Source organism: Thalassophryne amazonica, chromosome 20, assembly GCF_902500255.1.
Source record: "Thalassophryne amazonica chromosome 20, fThaAma1.1, whole genome shotgun sequence".
NCBI lineage: Eukaryota > Metazoa > Chordata > Actinopteri > Batrachoidiformes > Batrachoididae > Thalassophryne > Thalassophryne amazonica.
This window is the reverse complement of record NC_047122.1, coordinates 39,494,213-39,514,017: the sequence shown is the minus strand read 5'-3', so window position 1 is coordinate 39,514,017 and position 19,805 is coordinate 39,494,213. Positions and strand designations below refer to the sequence as shown.

Below are 19,805 nucleotides of genomic sequence, written 5' to 3'. Positions count from 1 at the left end.
AGTATGTATTGTGCATGAATTGAGTATATATGGAGTATGTAAGGCGGATGTCATCTGCATTCAGATTTTTGAACAGCTCAAAAATCCTGGCTGCGGACATGCGTGCCTCTGCGGATGATCACGGGCGTGTTCGGATGACGGCCGACTCATACAGACATGTTACACGGTTATTGTGGATGTTTGGCGAATATGGGCCAATTTTGTGCGCAATCCATACGCAAATCCTTCTAAATGCCAGTGGGACAGGGCCCTAACAGAATACTCGACTCTTACTGCCCTACATTGAACAAGGACTGTTCTTCAGTAAGCTTGATGTCAGCATGTCACTGATCATGTGAATAAAGGTGGCCTTCCACTGTGGGTTTTTGGCCCCAAGTTGCATTGAGATTGCAAAGTTGAGGAAATGTATTAAAATAGCAAAGCAAAATTTCTACTGTATTTGCAACTATTATATGACCTCTTACAAGTGTAACTGATAATTGCTGAGTACTGCCAGTCACTGCCAAATACACGTGAATATGTAAGAATTCCACTACATGAGTGTTTGTTCTCATGCACTGACACGTGCGCAATTCTACTCCATTATTTACAAGACTTTTCCACACAGCTAAAATGTATCTGCTTACATCTCAAAACTGTCTTCTGTTGAAGAGCACAACATGCTTTTCATGGGATTTACGTATGTTGCAGAAGATAATTCATAGGAGGCTTCTGCTCAGAGAACAGTAGGTACCAATTACTGTATTTTGTAACTGGATGTTCACAGTCACCTACTTTTGCAAAACTATTGCTCCTGCTCCACGCAAATTAAAGCCAACATTTAACTATTTGGAATAACATTGTATCCTGACATCACAAATTTTTTAAATAAGTTTAAAAATTTCCTGATTGATCTCAGTGTTCTACAACGCTACTTTCACCAACACTTACACCAGACGTGAGGCCCCAACTGGTTATCCATTATTTTTTTCAACAATAACGTAGACAGTCGGGCATCACAGGACACACTGGCTGCTGCACTGTTGTAGGAACACACCCCAAGCACTCCAGAGGAGGAGTCACACAACCCCAAGACAACAATGTCAGGACTGACCGCAAAATGCCTTTCACTTCATGTGCACATTTGCCTTGAGGTATTCAATACTACAAAATGATGCAAAATGAAAACCTTTGACCTGAAGGACTACATCCATCCATCTATTTTCCATACCCGGTTACTCCAATGAAGGGTCCCGGGGGGAGGGGGAGCTGGAGCCTATCCCAGCAGTCATAGGGCGTGAGGCAGGGTACACATTGGACTTCATGAAGTCTGCCAAACATGAAAAAGATGAGCTTCATGCACACGACCAGCTGGAATTTACACATTCATTTTCTCTTACACTGACATGTCAGTTTCGCTTCTTTTGTACTGAAATGGAACTCGTAACCTGTTGCTGCTGAGCTGCAATCTGTTGCTGTTTCTATAAAACATGTAACTGAGCCATTGGAATATCAATTCATTTTTGCGAATAACAGATTACCGCTGTCGGTAAGGCCTTCTCTTCTCCGGTGCGTTTATTAATGATGGCATCAGTGGTTAGTCAAGCCTAAAAGTAATAATAATCATAATATAAAGTCGACTGGCGTTCTACCAGTCTACCCTGCCTCACGCCCTGTGAGTGATGGAATAGGCACAGACCCCCCATGACCTTTAATTGGAGTAAGCGAGTGTAGAAAATGAATGGATGGATAATCTGAAGTCATGTGACTGCTAGCATTCTTTTGCAGCTGATTCTATAATCATGAAGAAACATAACAGCATAATAGACAAGAGCAACCAGAGATTTCTGACGTCCGCCAATCTGGATCCAGATCACCTCCAAAATTCAGTGGAGTCTTCTACGCCCTAATATCTATCTGTGGTGTAAATTTGGTGAGAATCTGTGAAGTAGTTTTGACGTAATCCTTCAAAGTCTATATAAAGTGAAACTTGATCCAGAATCCGGTTCTGGATCCAGATTAACTCCAAAATGTAATGAACTCTTCCATGGCCTAATATGTATCTGTGGTGCAAATTTGATGAGAATCCGTGAAGTACTTTTGATGTAATCCTGTAATCCAGTAATGCTTCAAAACCTATATGAAGTGAAATTTGATCCAGAATCCAGATCCAGATCCTGATCACCTCAAAAATTTAATGGAGTCTTCCTTGGCCTAATATCTATCTGTAGTGAAAATTTCGTCAAAATGTGTGCAGCAGTCTTGATGTAATCCTGTTAGCAGACAGACAGACAAATAAATAAACGCCGATGATTTTGTTAGTGGACGTAATAATTTTTATTCCATCAATCGTGCCTCCCAACACTGACACAAACACCAAAGGTTTATACAGTATAAGAACGCTTAACTCAGTTCCACCAGAAGGGTGATTTTCTCACTGAAATAAATCACTGACAAGAGAGCTTTCAGAGTGAACATAATGATTCAATGAAAAATGTTCATTTAATTGTGAGCTTTATATACTTGTGAAGGAACTTTAAAAATACAGGGCCAGTCTAAACACCTGCCAAAAACAACAAAAAACACAAACTGTCCCTTAAACATCCTGTGCAGCTGTGCTTCCACACTGACAATTCACTTATTATTTTCTTACTTCCTCACAGCAAGACACGACGACTGTCATCCTCAAACCGCAGCTCTGCCCGGAAGGAACTCCATTATCACACACTGCACATTAAAAGTGCATGGTATACAACTTTATCATGATTAATCAAATATGTTTGAGGAATTCTTGAGCTGATCAGACAAGTTATTAAGTGGATGGATCAAAGTAACGGTTTTAGTCCACACATCAACAGCAAAATGTCAGTGATATTAAAATTTAATGCGTCACACTGGATATTGTTCCACTGTATCTGGACAGCAAAGCTTACGCACATGACATCATCACAATCATACAAAACATGCTTCTTTACTAAATTAACTCCAGTGTATCAATGTTAAATTTCACAGCAGTTATGGGAGCCTAAAACTAATTTACACCCTCAGGCTGCTGGAGATAAATGTCAACTTTAATGTGTCAACTATGATGCAAAGATTGTAAGTAATCGCACACTCCAACTACAGAGATGATGCATTCATTAAAAACACAACTCAAATAATTGCTGTATATTCTCATTAGTGACAATTAATATTATTGTCATCCAGACCTTTGTCTTTATTCATTGTGTTTCACACTCTACCATCTCCCTGTTCTGTTGTTTTTTGCCACTAAATTCGTACAAAATCCTGTCCACAGAGCTGTCAGGCAGGTTATTATTCAGTGAGGACAAGCTGCAATAATTCTTACTTTCCCTTGGGCAAATTTTTGAATTTTTTACCTTTGGATGGCAGCCACATCTGGCTAAAACTCTTGTGCTGCTACATAGAGTGCAGAGTAAATTTTAACATTTGGTCCCAGTCCAAATAGAGTTAAATATACTCTATCACAGTGCTAAACCAACTCTATCACAGTGTAAAATCAACTCGTATTGGAGTAGAAAGACTTGATTTGACAAAACGTTAGAGCTGATTTTACTCTAAAATAGAGTGTATTTTACTCTATTTAGACTGGGACCAAATGTTATCCCAGCACAGTGTATTTTACTCAGGGAAATTTGCTGTGTGTCCTATAAGTGAAATAAGCCGAAACACCCTAAACGGTGTCGGTACAAATGCACAGCCACTCACCTGTGTAGTAGGCAATCCGAGAAATATCTGCAAGACAAAGAAAATGGCATAACCGTTAGATAGCGTCCTTAAATATAAACGACAGCATAAATTAATCACAGCTCTAATTTAACATTCATCGACTTTTACAATTCTATATACAATGTTTTTTTTTTGGGGGGGGGGGGGCAGAATGCTGCCTGGATGACAATTTACTGTCTTAGTGCAGCAGATAAGAGAATATTTACAGAGGGATCCTACAAATGTGATACAAGCATCAAATTTGGCACAAGTACTCCTTAAGCCCCTTTCACATTGGCGTATTCATAGAGCTGCATATTGCAGTGTTGTGTTTCATTTAAATATGCCCGAAATGTGCACGTACACAGTCATTTTCTGTGTTCGTTTTATACTTGCGGCGGCGTGTGTTCGCTTTTTAATGTGTGCACACAGTACCATGCCACTATTAAACCAGTTCAGTGCCATTTTCTGCCTCTGTGGAAGTGCGCTCTGTTCTCTACTGTAGGTGTGGTGCGGCTCAAAAACAGAGTCATTTAACATTATTACCTCCGCCAAGGAGGTTATGTTTTCGGTTGCGTTTGTTTGTTTGTCTGTCTGTCAGCAGGATAACTCAAAACGTTTTGAACGGATTTTGATGAAATTTTGTGGAGTGGTTGGAAATGACAAGAGGAATTAGCATGTCTATGGCATTTTCAATGTTAAAAGTTAGCATTAAGCAGTTGCAGCTGTCATCACATTCGGGTGCATTTGTTTTCAAATTGTAATATTTCTTAAATTTATTTTTGTTTATATATTATCATTAATCTAATGATTATTACATACACTTTTAGAGAAAGAGACAGAAAGAAATAGATCACTGTGCCAAGGAGGGAATCTCTTTAGGGTCAGTGACCCTATGGCCTTGTTTAGAGAAGTGTTTCATAAATGTTAAAAAAAATCATATATTTGCAGTTTAATTGAATAATAAATTGAATTTTGTCTCTTATTTGTTTTTGTCTATAAGCACATGCAATATCAATATCAATGCTAAGATGACAGTAGCTTCTGGGAAAGGTGCAAGTTGCAATAAACTGTGATGCCAAGCGCAAAGGATACATGCAATCCAGTCACAGCAGATGAAACTTTTTTTACTACTGAGCAAACATCACTGTTAGACTTTTTTAGGTTCAATGATTCCACGGCGTGTAGATGTTATGGCGTCAGTGACCCCATCGCCTTGGCGGAGGTTTGCACTCTCTGAGTGCTTCTAGTTATTATTATTATTTATTTATTTTTGTCTTGGTGGATCACTTTCATTGTGTCCAGATGCTGCTGAGTTTGGCTGGGGTAAAGGCTGCCGTGAACGAAACGCTGTGAATCGTTAAACTTTTACACCTCCGGTTGCTCCAATCAGGTCCGCTGATTTGATCAGACCTGATCGATCAGGACGTTTGATGAGCGCACAGATATGCAGCGACTGCATGTTTATTTTAAAGAGTCACAGCTCTTTTCAGGTTTGATCAGAGCTGATTGATCAGGGCGTTTGATGAGCGCACCGACATGCAGCGAGTGCGCTTTTATTTTAAAGTCACAGGTTCGATCAGACACAGAGAGAGAGTGAGGGACAGCGCGCGAGAGAGTGAGCGACCGACCTGCTGTTTCTGGATTTCTGAGCTGAGGTTCGATTCCCTGTTCTGATCACACACAGGTGCTGTGGGCTGTGTGATCATGTTTTCAGCTAATTCCTCTGGATTCACACACTCAGTTTTTGGTTGTGTACAGAAGCGCAGTGTTTCACAGACTTGCTTGCAGTAACGCTGTGCTGCACAGACCTGCTTAAAACTGTGTCCAGCGCTCTACGCCGAGGAAAATTAAACATGTTTAATTTCTTCTGTCCTACGCACGTAGCCCTCAACATACTGCTGCGTAGGGAGCAAAAACTCGACATAGAGCTGCTAAAAGTGGGCGTAGAACTGCTCAACTCAGCATAGACGATACGCTGCAATGAGCAGCTCTATGAATACACCAATGTGAAAGGGGCTTTACACATTACTTATTTGAAAAAGCAGACAGGCCACTTGAATTTTCAATAGGTGGCCAGGTAGGGGTCAATGAAGAATTACGCAGAGGTCAAAACTTAAAGTTGCTCCAGTTTAGGTCAAAAGTGATGCAAATTATTGTTTGCGTTAATATGGTTTTAAAAAGAAATAGTTTGCACCTTGTGTCATGCTTAGTTATTACAGGGTAACATATGTCATATGTCATAAAACCCAACCTTGTTAGATCTTTACTTTGGAGGCCAAACATTCAACACAGTCAAAACTGTTCCATTTATGAATCCTATTAGCTCAGCCAATAATTTGCATCACATTTTTACCAAAATTGGAGCAACTTTAAATTTTGACCGCTGAAATCAACCTTTGTCACCATTTGAGCTGTTTTCATCCCATAAAAGGGCTGGGTATCAAGAACCGGTTCCTTTTGGGTATCGTTAAGAAATGATTCCATCCACCGACATCAATAACCTTTTTACTTAACGATTCCCTTATCGGTCCTTCAGAGTGGCCGTTGTTTTTAGGGATATTTTCAGGAAAATTATAATTTCTCTACATTGATTACAGACCCTGCGGCGGGTCTGTAATGAACTTTTCTGCAGCACAGCTTTGCTTTGAACCTTGAACCAATCGAAGCAGTGCTTCGATCATTGCTTCGTTGATTCATTTTTTTCTTTCGCGTTATCTTAATTTTTGCCCCGCTAAAACCCTAAAGAGCATATGGCTGTGAGTATTATTTACCTTTTTTATGTTAAACCGACCTGTTATGGTCTTCTGAAACAGCTGATAGATGTATTTCATAACTTAAAAACAGGACCAATGCTAACGTGTTAGCATGTCTATGGCATTTTCAATGTTAAAGTTAGCATTAAGCAGTTGCAGCTGTCAGCACATTCGGGTGCACTGTTTTCTGTATAAAATAAGCGTTTGTTGTCGTAAAAGAGTCAAATGTATTACAAATTGTAATATTTTTAAATTTATTTTTGTTTATATATTAATAATAGCAACCACAACAATAACAGTAATAATAACTAATCTAATGATTATATACAATTTTAGAGAAAGAGACAAAAAGAACCTGAATAAAAACACAACAGAAAAAAATATAAAACCAACTAACAATGAACATACATAAATAAATACATACATACATACATACAGAAATAAATGTTTCCTGTGAACACAGAGTGACTCTTACACCTCCATTTCATCCCTGTCTTATTTAAGTTTAATGAGAGTTTGTTTTCGGTCAAACCATATTTTCAATGTGTTAATTTCTTCAGTAATTTCCTCCAGAACTATCTGCCAAGCTAGAAAACTGCTGCATCCTAGTAAGAGCAGAATACTACTGGAATAAATATGAATAAGGAAAGTTGGGTTTTTTTTTTCCTCACTAAATGGATGCTGCACTCACTGCAGTTTATTGTCTGGAATAGTCACAAATTGCATTTCAGAGCTTCTAGAATTCAAACATTTTCGTGCAGGTGGTGTTGGGGGGTAATTTTGGGTTTCAGGTTTTTTTTGTTTTTCACCACTTTCATCCCTGAACATGTCAATCGTGAGTCACTTTTGTGCGGATTAATGTTACTAACTGGGACTCCTGTCTTGTTGCGAGAAAGAAACGTGAATCATCCTCCGTTCTGTTCACACAGCTCCAAACGCTGCGCGGCTCTCTGACGAGTCAAGTTAGAACGATAGAGTCCAGTTGGAATTAATAACTTCAAAGCGAAACACTGTTTTGTTTATTTTTATTTATGTCCAGAGATCAAGGATACAGTGACCAATTTCATATTTATTTACTTTAAGACTCAATGAAATACATAGAAAACCTGTAAAGCCTACTTTTAGTACAAAATTCACAAGAGGTATCGATAAGGGAATCGGATCGATAAGCAGAATCGATAATGGCACTGATATCGATAAAATCTTATCAATATCCATCCCTAGTCCAAACTATACCTTTTTGTAATCTTTATGATCAGACAAACATTGTTTGTATGCTTTCAATATGAGTGGAGAATTTTTGAATTTTGACCCCGTGTAATTCTTCAGACTCATACATGGCGTCCCACTGAAAATTCAAGGACTAATGTTTAAGGAGAATATGTGCCAAGTCTGGTGCTTGTATCACTATTTGACAGTTTGTTTCACTGATCTGCTGCACCACTTCTGAAGTGTTTTTGTTTTTTCAATGCGAGTATAATCCTGTAGCTGTATGCCTTTTAATAATATGCCAAGGAAAATAACACAGATGAAATAATGAAAAAATAATGACAAATATGAATTAATTTTGAGATCAATAAACATTTAGCTGTTGTGATCAGAGCCACAGACTGAGGTGGTCTGTGTGGCCATCATCACCCACCCCACAGCACATTAGGGTGAGTCGAAGCATCTGTTAAAATGCTTTTCTTATAGACATAACTCGCAAAGTAATTTTCACATTAACACACAGGAGTCTTGCACGCCACATTTCCTGCACCCGCCCCTTGGACGGGGATTCGGTGCTGGGATCTTAACTCTTTGCTCACTGCTTATGTGGGAATCCTGGTTAGTTTCTTTTCCTCAGTCCTGTAATACGCTTAAATTCAGCAGGTTGTCTCGTCTGATCTGATGTCATAACTGAAAGAAGTGGATGTATGGCATTCACGGGGCATCATGGGAGCAGAGAGCCAAGCACTGTACAAGAAGGCTGTCCCCACCACCAGACAACGCCACCCGAGGGCTGTAATCCCAACACAGGCGGGCGACTTGGGGAGGAAGGATGCGGGCAGTGCTGAGAGATTGTCCACTGGCAGCTCTCCTGACACATGCTTGCGTGCCCACTGGGCGCCCCCTCCCTGTGCGGGGAGATGAGGGAAGGCAATGCAACCCACCACGGCTGGCCCACCGACAGACATTTCGTGTGTGTTCATATCGTGGAAATGGTTCAACTGAACCAGCGGACCTTTTGCACCATCAACTTGTTTAAGTCTTAATCATTAAATAACAGAGACACAGACATTTTAGCATTTAAAGTGGAAAACTCTTTAATTCATTATGTTTCTCACCCAGATTTTAACTTTGAAGGAGAAGATCTGAAAACAATGCAGCTTAAACGTTTGCTCAAAAAATATAAAGGGGTCATATGCAAAATTAATACTGTAATATAATAATACCATCACAGTCTAAAAAGTGACAAATACTATGATAGTAATTCTAGGTCATATGGCCAACCCCTAGTATGCAGCCACAGCTACTTTAATATGACTTACAATTATACAACAATATTTGTGTAAAAATGTTATTGTAAAGTATTCTAAGTCCAAAATAAAAAGTGTCATTCATTCTCTTCGTGGTGGTTGAGCACTGAGCAGGATTGTCATTAATACTGTGTGTGGGTTGGTGCGATATACTGTATGCATTACAGCCTCCAGAATCCCACAGGAAGGCCCGGAGAAGACTTTTGGAACCTGACACCCGGTTAGAGCACATGCACTGATAGGCCAGTGTACAGGAAGGTCAGAAGGACAAGTGCTTTATAGACACTCTGATGTACACACAAATCAAGAGTGCTCTCTCTCTCTCACACACACACACACACACAGTATAAAATGATATAATTCTAAAGAAAACCTGCCTTCACTGCATGTACGTACATAGAATAGGGAAAGACACCAAACTTTGTGATGGTAATGGAATTAAACATCAAAACAACTATTCACTTCAAAACAACTATTCACAATCCATAATGCCATAGTTTGTGCAATTTATGGGTTTACCACAAGCACGCATCATTTATTTTCAGCACATTTACAGTGCAGAGCAGTATTTTCTCTCATGTTGGTAACACTGAGCACAGTAAACTGACACAGTCAGTCACAACGTGTCCATAATGGCATGTGAACAAGCTGACACCTACATCGACCATCTGTCTCGTGGACGCTCAAGAGATTCGCTCTGTCTTATATCTGTCTTTTCTCATCTGTGTCCCTGGAGTTCAATATGAGTTAAGTGCAATGAGCCATCTTGCTGTCTAGACTAAAAGACTCCACATGTCTACGAAACAAGACGAGGCAGCGCCTGAAGATCTGTAAGAAAGAAAAAGATGTTATATGACTAAAAATGCATTTCATAGACAGGCTTTTTCATTATTTATATCAGTATAAATACTGCAGAGAAAAGTGTTAAGTATAGCTCAGCATCTGATTTTCTTTTAAGCAAAATGTTCTGCAGGAGTGCTAACATGGTGCTAATTACACACCAGTTTTCTCCACAGCCTCTACTGTACATACATCAAAGACAGTCGTGGTCACACTCGACACTTGTCTGTAGACTGGCAGGCAGCCCAAAACACCTGCTCCTCAAGCTGTTCTCAAAAACCTGACACACGCTGGAGACCAGATGAGGGGAGACAGGGGCGTCGGACTGGGGGGGGTAAAGGGTATTATGTATTCAGGGCCCAGAGCATGGGGGAGCCCACAAAAAACTGGCATTAAATACATTTTTGTGTTGCATGTTATTAATGTCCATACAATTCATGTTGTAAAAGAATATAATTAGAATGAATGTATAAATGTTGCAAAACATACTTCTGCTCTAACAATAATATTGAAAGGTCTCTGAGGGCCCTTCCACCCCTGCACAGTTGTACAATGGTTTAGTCCAGGCGCACAGGCGATACTCCCCCCCACACACACACATCCCAAACGGATCTGACAGAAAGAGGAGGTGTTTAGTAGTGCTGAAACAACTAGTCGATTTAATCGATTATTAAAATAGTTTGCGTTAATAAAAAAGAACATAACAGTGGGGGGGGGGGGGGTCTTCAATATGGCTAGTACCTAGGGCCCAGAATTTGGTGCTACGCCCCTGAGGGGAGATGCCACAGCAAACACAGAAAGAGACTGAGACGAGAGCTGGCGAGAAGCACGAAAGCAACTGTGAAAGTGAACTAATAATCAATTAAAGCTGAGGAAACTGTTGACAAAAAAGTGATCTAACTGAGGGTTACAGCTGCAGCAGGATTTATAAATAAGACACGTAGGCTCTGTTGTACGAAAAAAGACTTAGCAAAACTTTGCCACACTGAAGTCACAGTCAAGCAACACACAGATAGACAGAGAGACATACCTCCTATCTCCCCTTCCATAATAAAAGCCCAAGACATGCTGCAATATACCCATAAAAATAAAAGTAACAACATCTATTTGTGTTGTAGTTTCTAACCTTCTATACAAATGTTTAATTAACAAATCCTCAGGTTTCTTCAGGTTGCACTAATTATAACCCGAATCCACAGGGCCCACAATCCAAAAAAAGTGCAAAAATGCCTCCTGACTGGTTTATACAGTGCAGATCTGGCAACCCACCTGAAAATGAAAGAAAAGGAGCTGTGCTCTTGGCCAGATAAGCAACAAACACTGCTTCAGCTTCAAATTTGTACTCTAATGGAGCACGATCAAACATGTTTCAGGCTGTCACTATGAATACCCTGTTTAAAAAGTATGAGCATGATTGAAGCTGTTGAGACTATGAATACCCGAAGTTACTACATACTATCAATGAGTTCAAGAAACAGGATGAAATTTTTGAACAGTTCAAATATTGGATCCCAATTTCAAATCTGGTGCCAATGTTCGCCGTAACTACTATGCATATCAAGTCTGTTCAAGACTGACAAAGATGTATCAAGAAGTTACTACAATGCTTCAAAACATGAGACAAATATCGAACATGATCAATATGGAAGAAAATATCATGGTCATCAGGGTTCTTGCCAGTACAGTTGAGCATAGGGGGCCATTATGCTGTGATTTGGGCTCCTATGCTGTGATTTAACCAGAGTAGGGGGTTTTATGTGTTGTTGTTTTTTTTCCTTTTGTTAAAGGACATATCACACATTATTTAGAGTCCCAGTTAGCAACACAGAAAACAGTGTTTCAATGGGTTATAAATTTCAAAATTTTCTAGGGGGAGATGTCCCTCTGACAATACTTGTGCCTGCAACATTCATTGCACAGCTATGCCCCGCTAAGTTCCCCCCCACGCTGTGAAAAAATCCTGGTGAGAACCCTGGTCATATTTTCTTTGCCATATCAGCCAGTCCTAGTATTTATGAAGATAACTGATTTTCAGATCATCATCTCTGATCTCTCATACTGTTTTTGCAGATTACCAGGGTAACTGTGTTGTGTGGGCCGCTGAAGAGGAGGTACTGCTGGCCCACCACCACAAGATGGCGCCCTGCTTGAAGTGCGGGCTTCAAGCACGAGAGGGTGTCGGAGCAACCAGGAGTGACAGCTGTCACTCATCATCCGTACCAGCTGTCACTCATCCACTACTCATCACCACCACCATAAAGGCCGGACTGCAACTCCACCTCCCCGCCGAGAAATCAGCTACCATTCAGGTAATTTCTCTGCTGACTGACACGTTGTGTACTAATCTGAACTTCTGTTGCAGCCGTTTTCCTGGTGTTTTCCTTGTCTGTGGGATTGGCGTTTAGTGTGACAGCGACGGCTTCGCCTCACACTCCAAACCAGATAAGTGGTTAACCAGGAGCTGCACGAGTGTGTGATTGGAGGTGGAGGTTCTCCCTCCTTTACTAAACACTGACTGTGGGATTACTGAGTGTGCGAACTCACACTCATCAGGACTGTCTCTGTTCTCTGCCAGCAGTACCGGGTCTGACTGCTGAAGACAGCGGCCACCTGGGGCGCAGGGCTTGGCGGCTCCGGTGTTCTTCAGCTCCGTTGGTGGTGGAAGCTGTGTGGGGATCCAGCTCTTCTCTCGCCAGGCGTCTTCTATCGTCGAGCCTGCCCACACGTCACCTGGTGTATGATTGACAGTCCACCATATTGTTATTGTCTGTACGTCGTTGTGCGATTCACAACATTAAATTGTTACTTTTGGCTTATCCATTGTCCGTTCATTAACGCCCCCTGTTGTGGGTCCGTGTCACGTCACTTTCACAACAGGATTTCTCGGCCAGCGTCATGGATCCCGAGGGGCGTCAACCATCGCTTGAACAGCCAATGGAAGAGCGAGGTGCACAGGCGCCAGCAGGAGGCGTGTTGGGTGAGCTGCAGCACATCTTAACCGCCTTTACCGCTCGGTTGGACTTAATTACCGAGCAGAGCAGTGTTCTCAATCGTAGGATAGAGGCTCTCACCGCCCAGGTGGAAGCGTGTGCTCAGGGCGCTGCTGCAGCACCTCCTCCTGCTGACCGTGTGCCAGAAACAGACATTCCGCTGGTCGTTCAACGAACCCCCCCACCGTCCCCTGAAGCATACATAAGCCCTCCGGAGCCGTACGGAGGCTGTGTGGAGACATGCGCGGACTTCTTGATGCAGTGCTCGCTCGTCTTTTCACAGCGTCCCGTCATGTACGCGTCAGACGCCAGCCGGGTGGCTTACGTTATAAATTTGCTTCGAGGAGAGGCACGCGCCTGGGCTACGGCGCTTTGGGAACAGAATTCACGGCTCCTAACGGTTTATACTGAGTTTGTGAGGGAGTTCCGACAGGTGTTCGACCACCCTCATAGAGGCGAGACCGCTTCAAGTGTGCTGCTGTCGATACGGCAGGGGTGTCGGAGCGCAGCGAAGTATGCAGTCGACTTCCGCATCGCGGCAGTGCGAGCCGGCTGGAATGCTGTTGCGCTCCGCGCCGCCTTTGTAAACGGACTGTCTCTGGTCCTTAAGGAGCACCTGGTGGCGAAGGACAAGCCGCGGGATTTAGATGGGCTTATCGACCTGGTTATACGGTTAGACAACCGATTGATAGAACACCGACGGCAGCGAGACGAGAGGCGTGGTCAAGTACACGCCGTCCCTCTTCCTCCCGGGTCTGAAAGGGAGCCGACTTCCCCACGCTCCACTGCCAGGGCTCTCCACGTGACAACAGCTCCCCCTGCTGACGTTGCTATGGAAAGGAGCAGGGCCAAAAAATGATCAGATCAGAGACAAAGGAGGCTGATCCGTGGAGAGTGTTTTCTCTGCAGCTCTACCGAGCACATACAGAGAGAATGCCCCAAACGGTCAAAACAGCAGCACTCGTCCTTAGAGACTGGGCTAAGGGTGGGTCACAACACCCACGTGGGGAAACACAGACGATCTGCACGAATCCCAGTCACGATCCTGAGTGGGGATCTAACCCTTCACGCCTCAGCACTGGTGGATACGGGGTCGGAGGGGAATCTGCTGGATAGCAGATGGGCAAAGGAGGTTGGGATCCCTCTAGTGGCCTTACCGTCACCATTGTCGGTGCGGGCACTAGATGGCACCCTTCTTCCACTAATCACACACCAGACTCAGCCAGTGACATTGGTGGTGTCTGGGAATCACAGGGAGGAGATTGTGTTTTATGTAACACCTTCTACCTCCCGAGTGATTTTGGGTTTTCCATGGGTGTTAAAACACAATCCCCAGATTGATTGGCCATCTGGGGTTGTGGTTCAGTGGAGCGAAACCTGCCACCGGGAGTGTTTAGGATCCGCGGTTCCACCCGGTGTGACAGCTAAGGAGGAGGTTTTAGTCCCCCCCAATCTGGCGGCGGTGCCGGCTGAGTACCACGACCTTGCTGACGTCTTCAGCAAGGATCTGGCACTCACGCTGCCCCCGCACCGTCCGTACGATTGTGCCATTGATTTGATACCGGGCGCTGAGTACCCGTCCAGCAGGCTGTACAACCTCTCACGTCCGGAACGCGAATCAATGGAGACCTACATCCGGGACTCGTTAGCTGCCGGGTTGATCCGGAACTCCACCTCCCCGATGGGTGCTGGTTTCTTTTTTGTGGGCAAGAAGGACGGCGGACTCCGTCCATGCATTGATTACAGAGGGCTGAACGAGATCACGGTTCGCAACCGATACCCGTTACCTCTGTTGGATTCAGTGTTCATGCCCCTGCATGGAGCCCAAATTTTCACGAAATTGGATCTTAGGAATGCTTATCACCTGGTTCGGATCCGGGAGGGAGACGAGTGGAAGACGGCATTTAACACCCCGTTAGGTCACTTTGAGTACCTGGTCATGCCGTTCGGCCTCACCAATGCGCCTGCAACGTTCCAAGCGTTGGTTAATGACGTCTTGCGGGACTTCCTGCATTGGTTTGTCTTCGTATATCTAGACGATATACTCATCTTTTCTCCGGATCCTGAGACCCATGTCAAGCATGTACGTCAGGTCCTACAGCGGTTGTTGGAGAACCGGCTGTTTGTGAAGGGCGAGAAGTGTGAGTTCCACCGCACTTCTTTGTCCTTCTTGGGGTTCATCATCTCCTCCAACTCCGTCGCCCCTGATCCGGCCAAGGTTGCGGCGGTGAGAGATTGGCCCCAACCAACGAACCGTAGGAAACTACAACAGTTCCTCGGTTTTGCAAATTTCTACCGGAGGTTCATCAAGGGCTACAGTCAGGTAGTTAGCCCCCTGACAGCCCTGACCTCCACAAAAGTCCCCTTCACCTGGTCGGATCGGTGCGAAGCCGCGTTTAGGGAGTTGAAACGCCGGTTCTCGACTGCACCGGTTCTGGTGCAGCCCGATCCCAAGCGCCAGTTTGTTGTTGAAGTGGATACCTCTGACTCAGGGATAGGAGCCGTGCTATCCCAGAGCGGGGAGTCCGACAAGGTTCTCCATCCATGTGCCTACTTTTCCCGCAGGTTGACCCCAGCTGAACGGAACTATAACGTCGGCAATCGGGAACTTCTTGCGGTGAAGGAGGCTCTTGAGGAGTGGAGACACCTGTTGGAGGGAGCATCGGTACCATTTACGGTTTTCACGGACCATCGGAACCTGGAGTACATCCGGACCGCGAAGCGTCTGAACCCCAGGCAAGCCCGCTGGTCGCTGTTCTTCGGGCGTTTTGACTTCTGGATCACCTACCGCCCCGGGACAAAGAACCAACGATCTGACGCCCTGTCCCGGGTGCACGAAGAGGAGGTCAAGACCAAGCTGTCAGACCCCCCTGAAACCATCATCCCCGAGTCCACTGTCGTGGCCGCCCTTACCTGGGACGTGGAGAAGACCGTCCGGGAGGCCCTGACACGGAGCCCGGACCCGGGGACCGATCCGAAGAACAAACTGTACGTCCCACCAGAGGCCAGGGCTGCGGTCCTTGACTTCTGTCACGGTTCCAAGCTCTCCTGTCACCCAGGGGTGGGAAGGACCGTGGCAGTGGTCCGGCAGCGCTTCTGGTGGGCGTCTATGGAAGCCGACGTCCGGGAGTATGTCCAGGCCTGCACCACCTGTGCCAGGGGCAAAGCCGACCACCACAAGGCCCAAGGCCTCCTCCAGCCTCTGCCTGTGCCTCGTCGCCCCTGGTCTCATATCGGCCTGGACTTTGTCACGGGCCTCCCGCCGTCCCAGGGAAACACCACCATCTTAACGATAGTGGACCGGTTCTCCAAGGCGGCCCACTTCGTGGCCCTCCCGAAGCTCCCGACGGCCCAGGAGACTGCAGACCTCCTGGTCCACCACGTCGTGCGTCTGCATGGGATTCCATCAGACATTGTCTCGGATCGTGGTCCTCAGTTCTCCTCCCAGGTCTGGCGGAGTTTCTGTAGGGAACTGGGGGCCACCGTCAGTCTCTCGTCTGGGTACCATCCCCAGACGAACGGGCAGGCAGAGCGGACTAACCAGGAACTGGAGCAGGCCCTCCGTTGCGTGACCTCCGCGCACCCGACGGCCTGGAGTGACCATCTGGCCTGGATCGAGTACGCTCATAACAGCCAAGTCTCGTCTGCCACCGGCCTCTCCCCATTTGAAGTGTGTTTGGGGTACCAGCCCCCATTGTTCCCGCTAGTGGAGGGAGAGGTCGGGGTGCCCTCGGTCCAGGCCCATCTGAGAAGGTGCCGTCGGGTGTGGCGTACCGCCCGCTCTGCCCTGCTCAAAGCCCGGACGAGGGCCAAGAACCATGCAGACCGCCGGCGTGCCCCGGCCCCTGCGTATCAGCCTGGGCAGGAGGTTTGGCTTTCCACAAAGGACATTCCCCTGCAAGTGGAATCCCAAAAGTTGAAGGACAGATACATTGGACCTTTCCCCATCCTCAAAGTCCTCAGTCCAGCCGCAGTGAAGCTGAAGCTGCCAGCTTCACTGCGGATCCACCCGGTTTTCCATGTGTCACACATCAAACCTCACCACGATTCACCCCTCTGTACCCCCGGACCGGCGCCGCCTCCTGCCAGGATCATCGACGGGGAGCCGGCTTGGACCGTGCGCCGGCTCCTGGATGTCCGTCGGAAGGGCCGGGGGTTCCAGTATTTGGTGGACTGGGAGGGGTATGGACCCGAAGAACGCTCCTGGGTGAAGAGGAGCTTCATCCTGGACCCGGCCCTCCTGGCCGACTTCTACCGGCGGCACCCGGACAAGCCTGGTTGGGCGCCAGGAGGCGCCCGTTGAGGGGGGGGGGGTCCTGTTGTGTGGGCCGCTGAAGAGGAGGTACTGCTGGCCCACCACCACAAGATGGCGCCCTGCTTGAAGTGCGGGCTTCAAGCACGAGAGGGCGTCGGAGCAACCAGGAGTGACAGCTGTCACTCATCATCCGTACCAGCTGTCACTCATCCACTACTCATCACCACCACCATAAAGGCCGGACTGCAGCTCCACCTCCCCGCCGAGAAATCAGCTACCATTCAGGTAATTTCTCTGCTGACTGACACGTTGTGTACTAATCTGAACTTCTGTTGCAGCCGTTTTCCTGGTGTTTTCCTTGTCTGTGGGATTGGCGTTTAGTGTGACAGCGACGGCTTCGCCTCACACTCCAAACCAGATAAGTGGTTAACCAGGAGCTGCACGAGTGTGTGATTGGAGGTGGAGGTTCTCCCTCCTTTACTAAACACTGACTGTGGGAGTACTGAGTGTGCAAACTCACACTCATCAGGACTGTCTCTGTTCTCTGCCAGCAGTACCGGGTCTGACTGCTGAAGACAGCGGCCACCTGGGGCGCAGGGCTTGGCGGCTCCGGTGTTCTTCAGCTCCGTTGGTGGTGGAAGCTGTGTGGGGATCCAGCTCTTCTCTCGCCAGGCGTCTTCTATCGTCGAGCCTGCCCACACGTCACCTGGTGTATGATTGACAGTCCACCATATTGTTATTGTCTGTACGTCGTTGTGCGATTCACAACATTAAATTGTTACTTTTGGCTTATCCATTGTCCGTTCATTAACGCCCCCTGTTGTGGGTCCGTGTCATGTCACTTTCACAACAAACTGTGGAATACTACAGTTTCATGTAAAATCAATGATGAACAAGCCATCTGAAACCTGCCTCTCTTGTTAAAAAAACACACCTCAAGTACAGCAATTATACTGCCATTGTTTAAAAAGATAAAGAACTACCAAGTAAATGTGGAGAAAAACCTCTAAATTTCTTTATATGGATACTTAATTTTAATTTACAAGTGGCATCCAGTATTCCAGCAATACACTCGCTTCTATCTCTGGATATGACAAGCTAATTATCACGAAAGAAATGACACTGATTCTTTTGCAGCCTTGCCATTTCCTCACACCTAAATGGTTCAGAAACACAGTGGCACCCACATATCACCACATGTCCTTGAATGCAAGCAGTGTATAATTCTATATTAACTAGATTTTTTGTTTACAGTAATTAGAATTTATAGAAAAAGTCTGCTCTCTCTTAGCATCTAAGCTACTTGTTTTAGATCAGCAGTTAATTAGGATTCAAAGCTTGACAGCACAGATAAAAATTACAAATAAAAAATGCAAAAATAGCTTTGCTCACAAACAAAAGACAAAAAGCTCTGAGATCCTGAATCATTAAAGTAGACCTGCATTGAAATAAATGTGTTCAGATCTCAGAAAGAAATAGCTGATATGTATTTATAAGACCCTTATGAATGCAGTAAAGTAAATCTGCAAGCCCAAATTTGTAATTCAGCGGAGAAATCTTCGTTTAAAAATGACAAATTTGCAGCTAAAATTTGGCCCTCAGCAAAAACTGTTTGTACATCCGGGTCATTGCAGTGACGTCCGGCAGAAGATGGAGCGCTCCCGCCTTCAGTCCGATCCCGCATTGAAATTGATTTTATCTGTTAGTAATGTTACTGTTATACACATCCTGGTTTCAGCATCCAAAAGTAAGCTGCAATGAATGTGAGATAGAGATCTGCATGCTCAGATCAGCAGCGACATCGACAGCGGGCGACATTCTTCCCCGACGCCTCTCTCTCTGCCTCCGCTGCGCTTACGGAGTCGTGCTCGGTAACCGCCGAAGCAGGCCACTCACACCGCCCCCGTGTCTGCTTTGCAGCCGGCATCACCTCTCTGTGTACTGAATGGAGGTGCAGCCAACTTGACACAAGTCCAGAGACTACGCTCGCTGTTTTGATGCGGAACGGCCGGTAACACCTGTTGCTGCAAGGACAGACTTTCCGCAGCGCCACACGTCTCAATAATCGGAGCCGCAGAGCTCCATGGCAGCTGAGAGAGGTTTATATCTTTTTAATGACTTGAATTCTTTGCAGGTCTCGCCTCCGTACACCGCGACAGTAACACCGGAGGCGAAAGAAAGTAGATTTTCAATGAGACACCACTCAATCAAACGGGCGTATGAAAAAGTCCCCCAAAATAATTTTCAAGCACAAATAAAAGAAATGTGTACTCACCAAACGTGCCGCAAGACAATATGAAGTTTTAAAAAAGTAGATCCTTCCGTATAAGACAAGAAAAAGGTGCAGATGCAAACTGACGTAAATCCACAAATTACAGTTGGTGCTCGCAATGCATGCTGGGAGAGGGTGTTTTCCCTGACGTCTCGGCAACGTCCCGGATGTGATGACAGTTTTGCGGAGGGCTAAATATTAGCTGTAAATTTGTCATTTTTAAATGAAGATTTCTCCGTTGAATGACAGATCTGGGCTCGCAGATTTACTTTACTACATTCAGAAGGATCTTATGTGTAAATATAAGTCATTTTTTGGTCCAAAGATCTGACTGCATTTATTTCAATGCAGGTCTACTTTAAACTATAATGTTTTTGTGCCCTAAAAACAACAATAAAACACGTACAAGCGGTGGACCTGTGAAAACCTAATTCCTATCGACTACCATATTTTCCAGAATGTGAA

At 45.2% G+C, this 19,805-nt stretch overlaps 1 protein-coding gene across 3 annotated transcripts in view; it reads right to left on the bottom strand.

Annotated features, from left to right (window-relative positions):
* The window catches only part of LOC117502231 (focal adhesion kinase 1-like), a 107,840-nt gene that overhangs the window by 54,897 nt on the left and 33,138 nt on the right, over nt 1-19,805 (bottom strand). For 2 of the 3 annotated variants that reach the window (XM_034161272.1, XM_034161266.1), the window contains exon 2: nt 3,709-3,735. The exons of the other annotated variant lie outside the window; for it this stretch is intronic. Coding sequence is in view for 1 of the 2 variants with exons in the window: in XM_034161266.1 (XP_034017157.1) it covers nt 3,709-3,735 (27 nt within the window). In the remaining variant the exon portion in view is untranslated. The remainder of the gene's footprint in view (nt 1-3,708; nt 3,736-19,805) is intronic. 3 annotated transcript variants of the gene reach the window in all.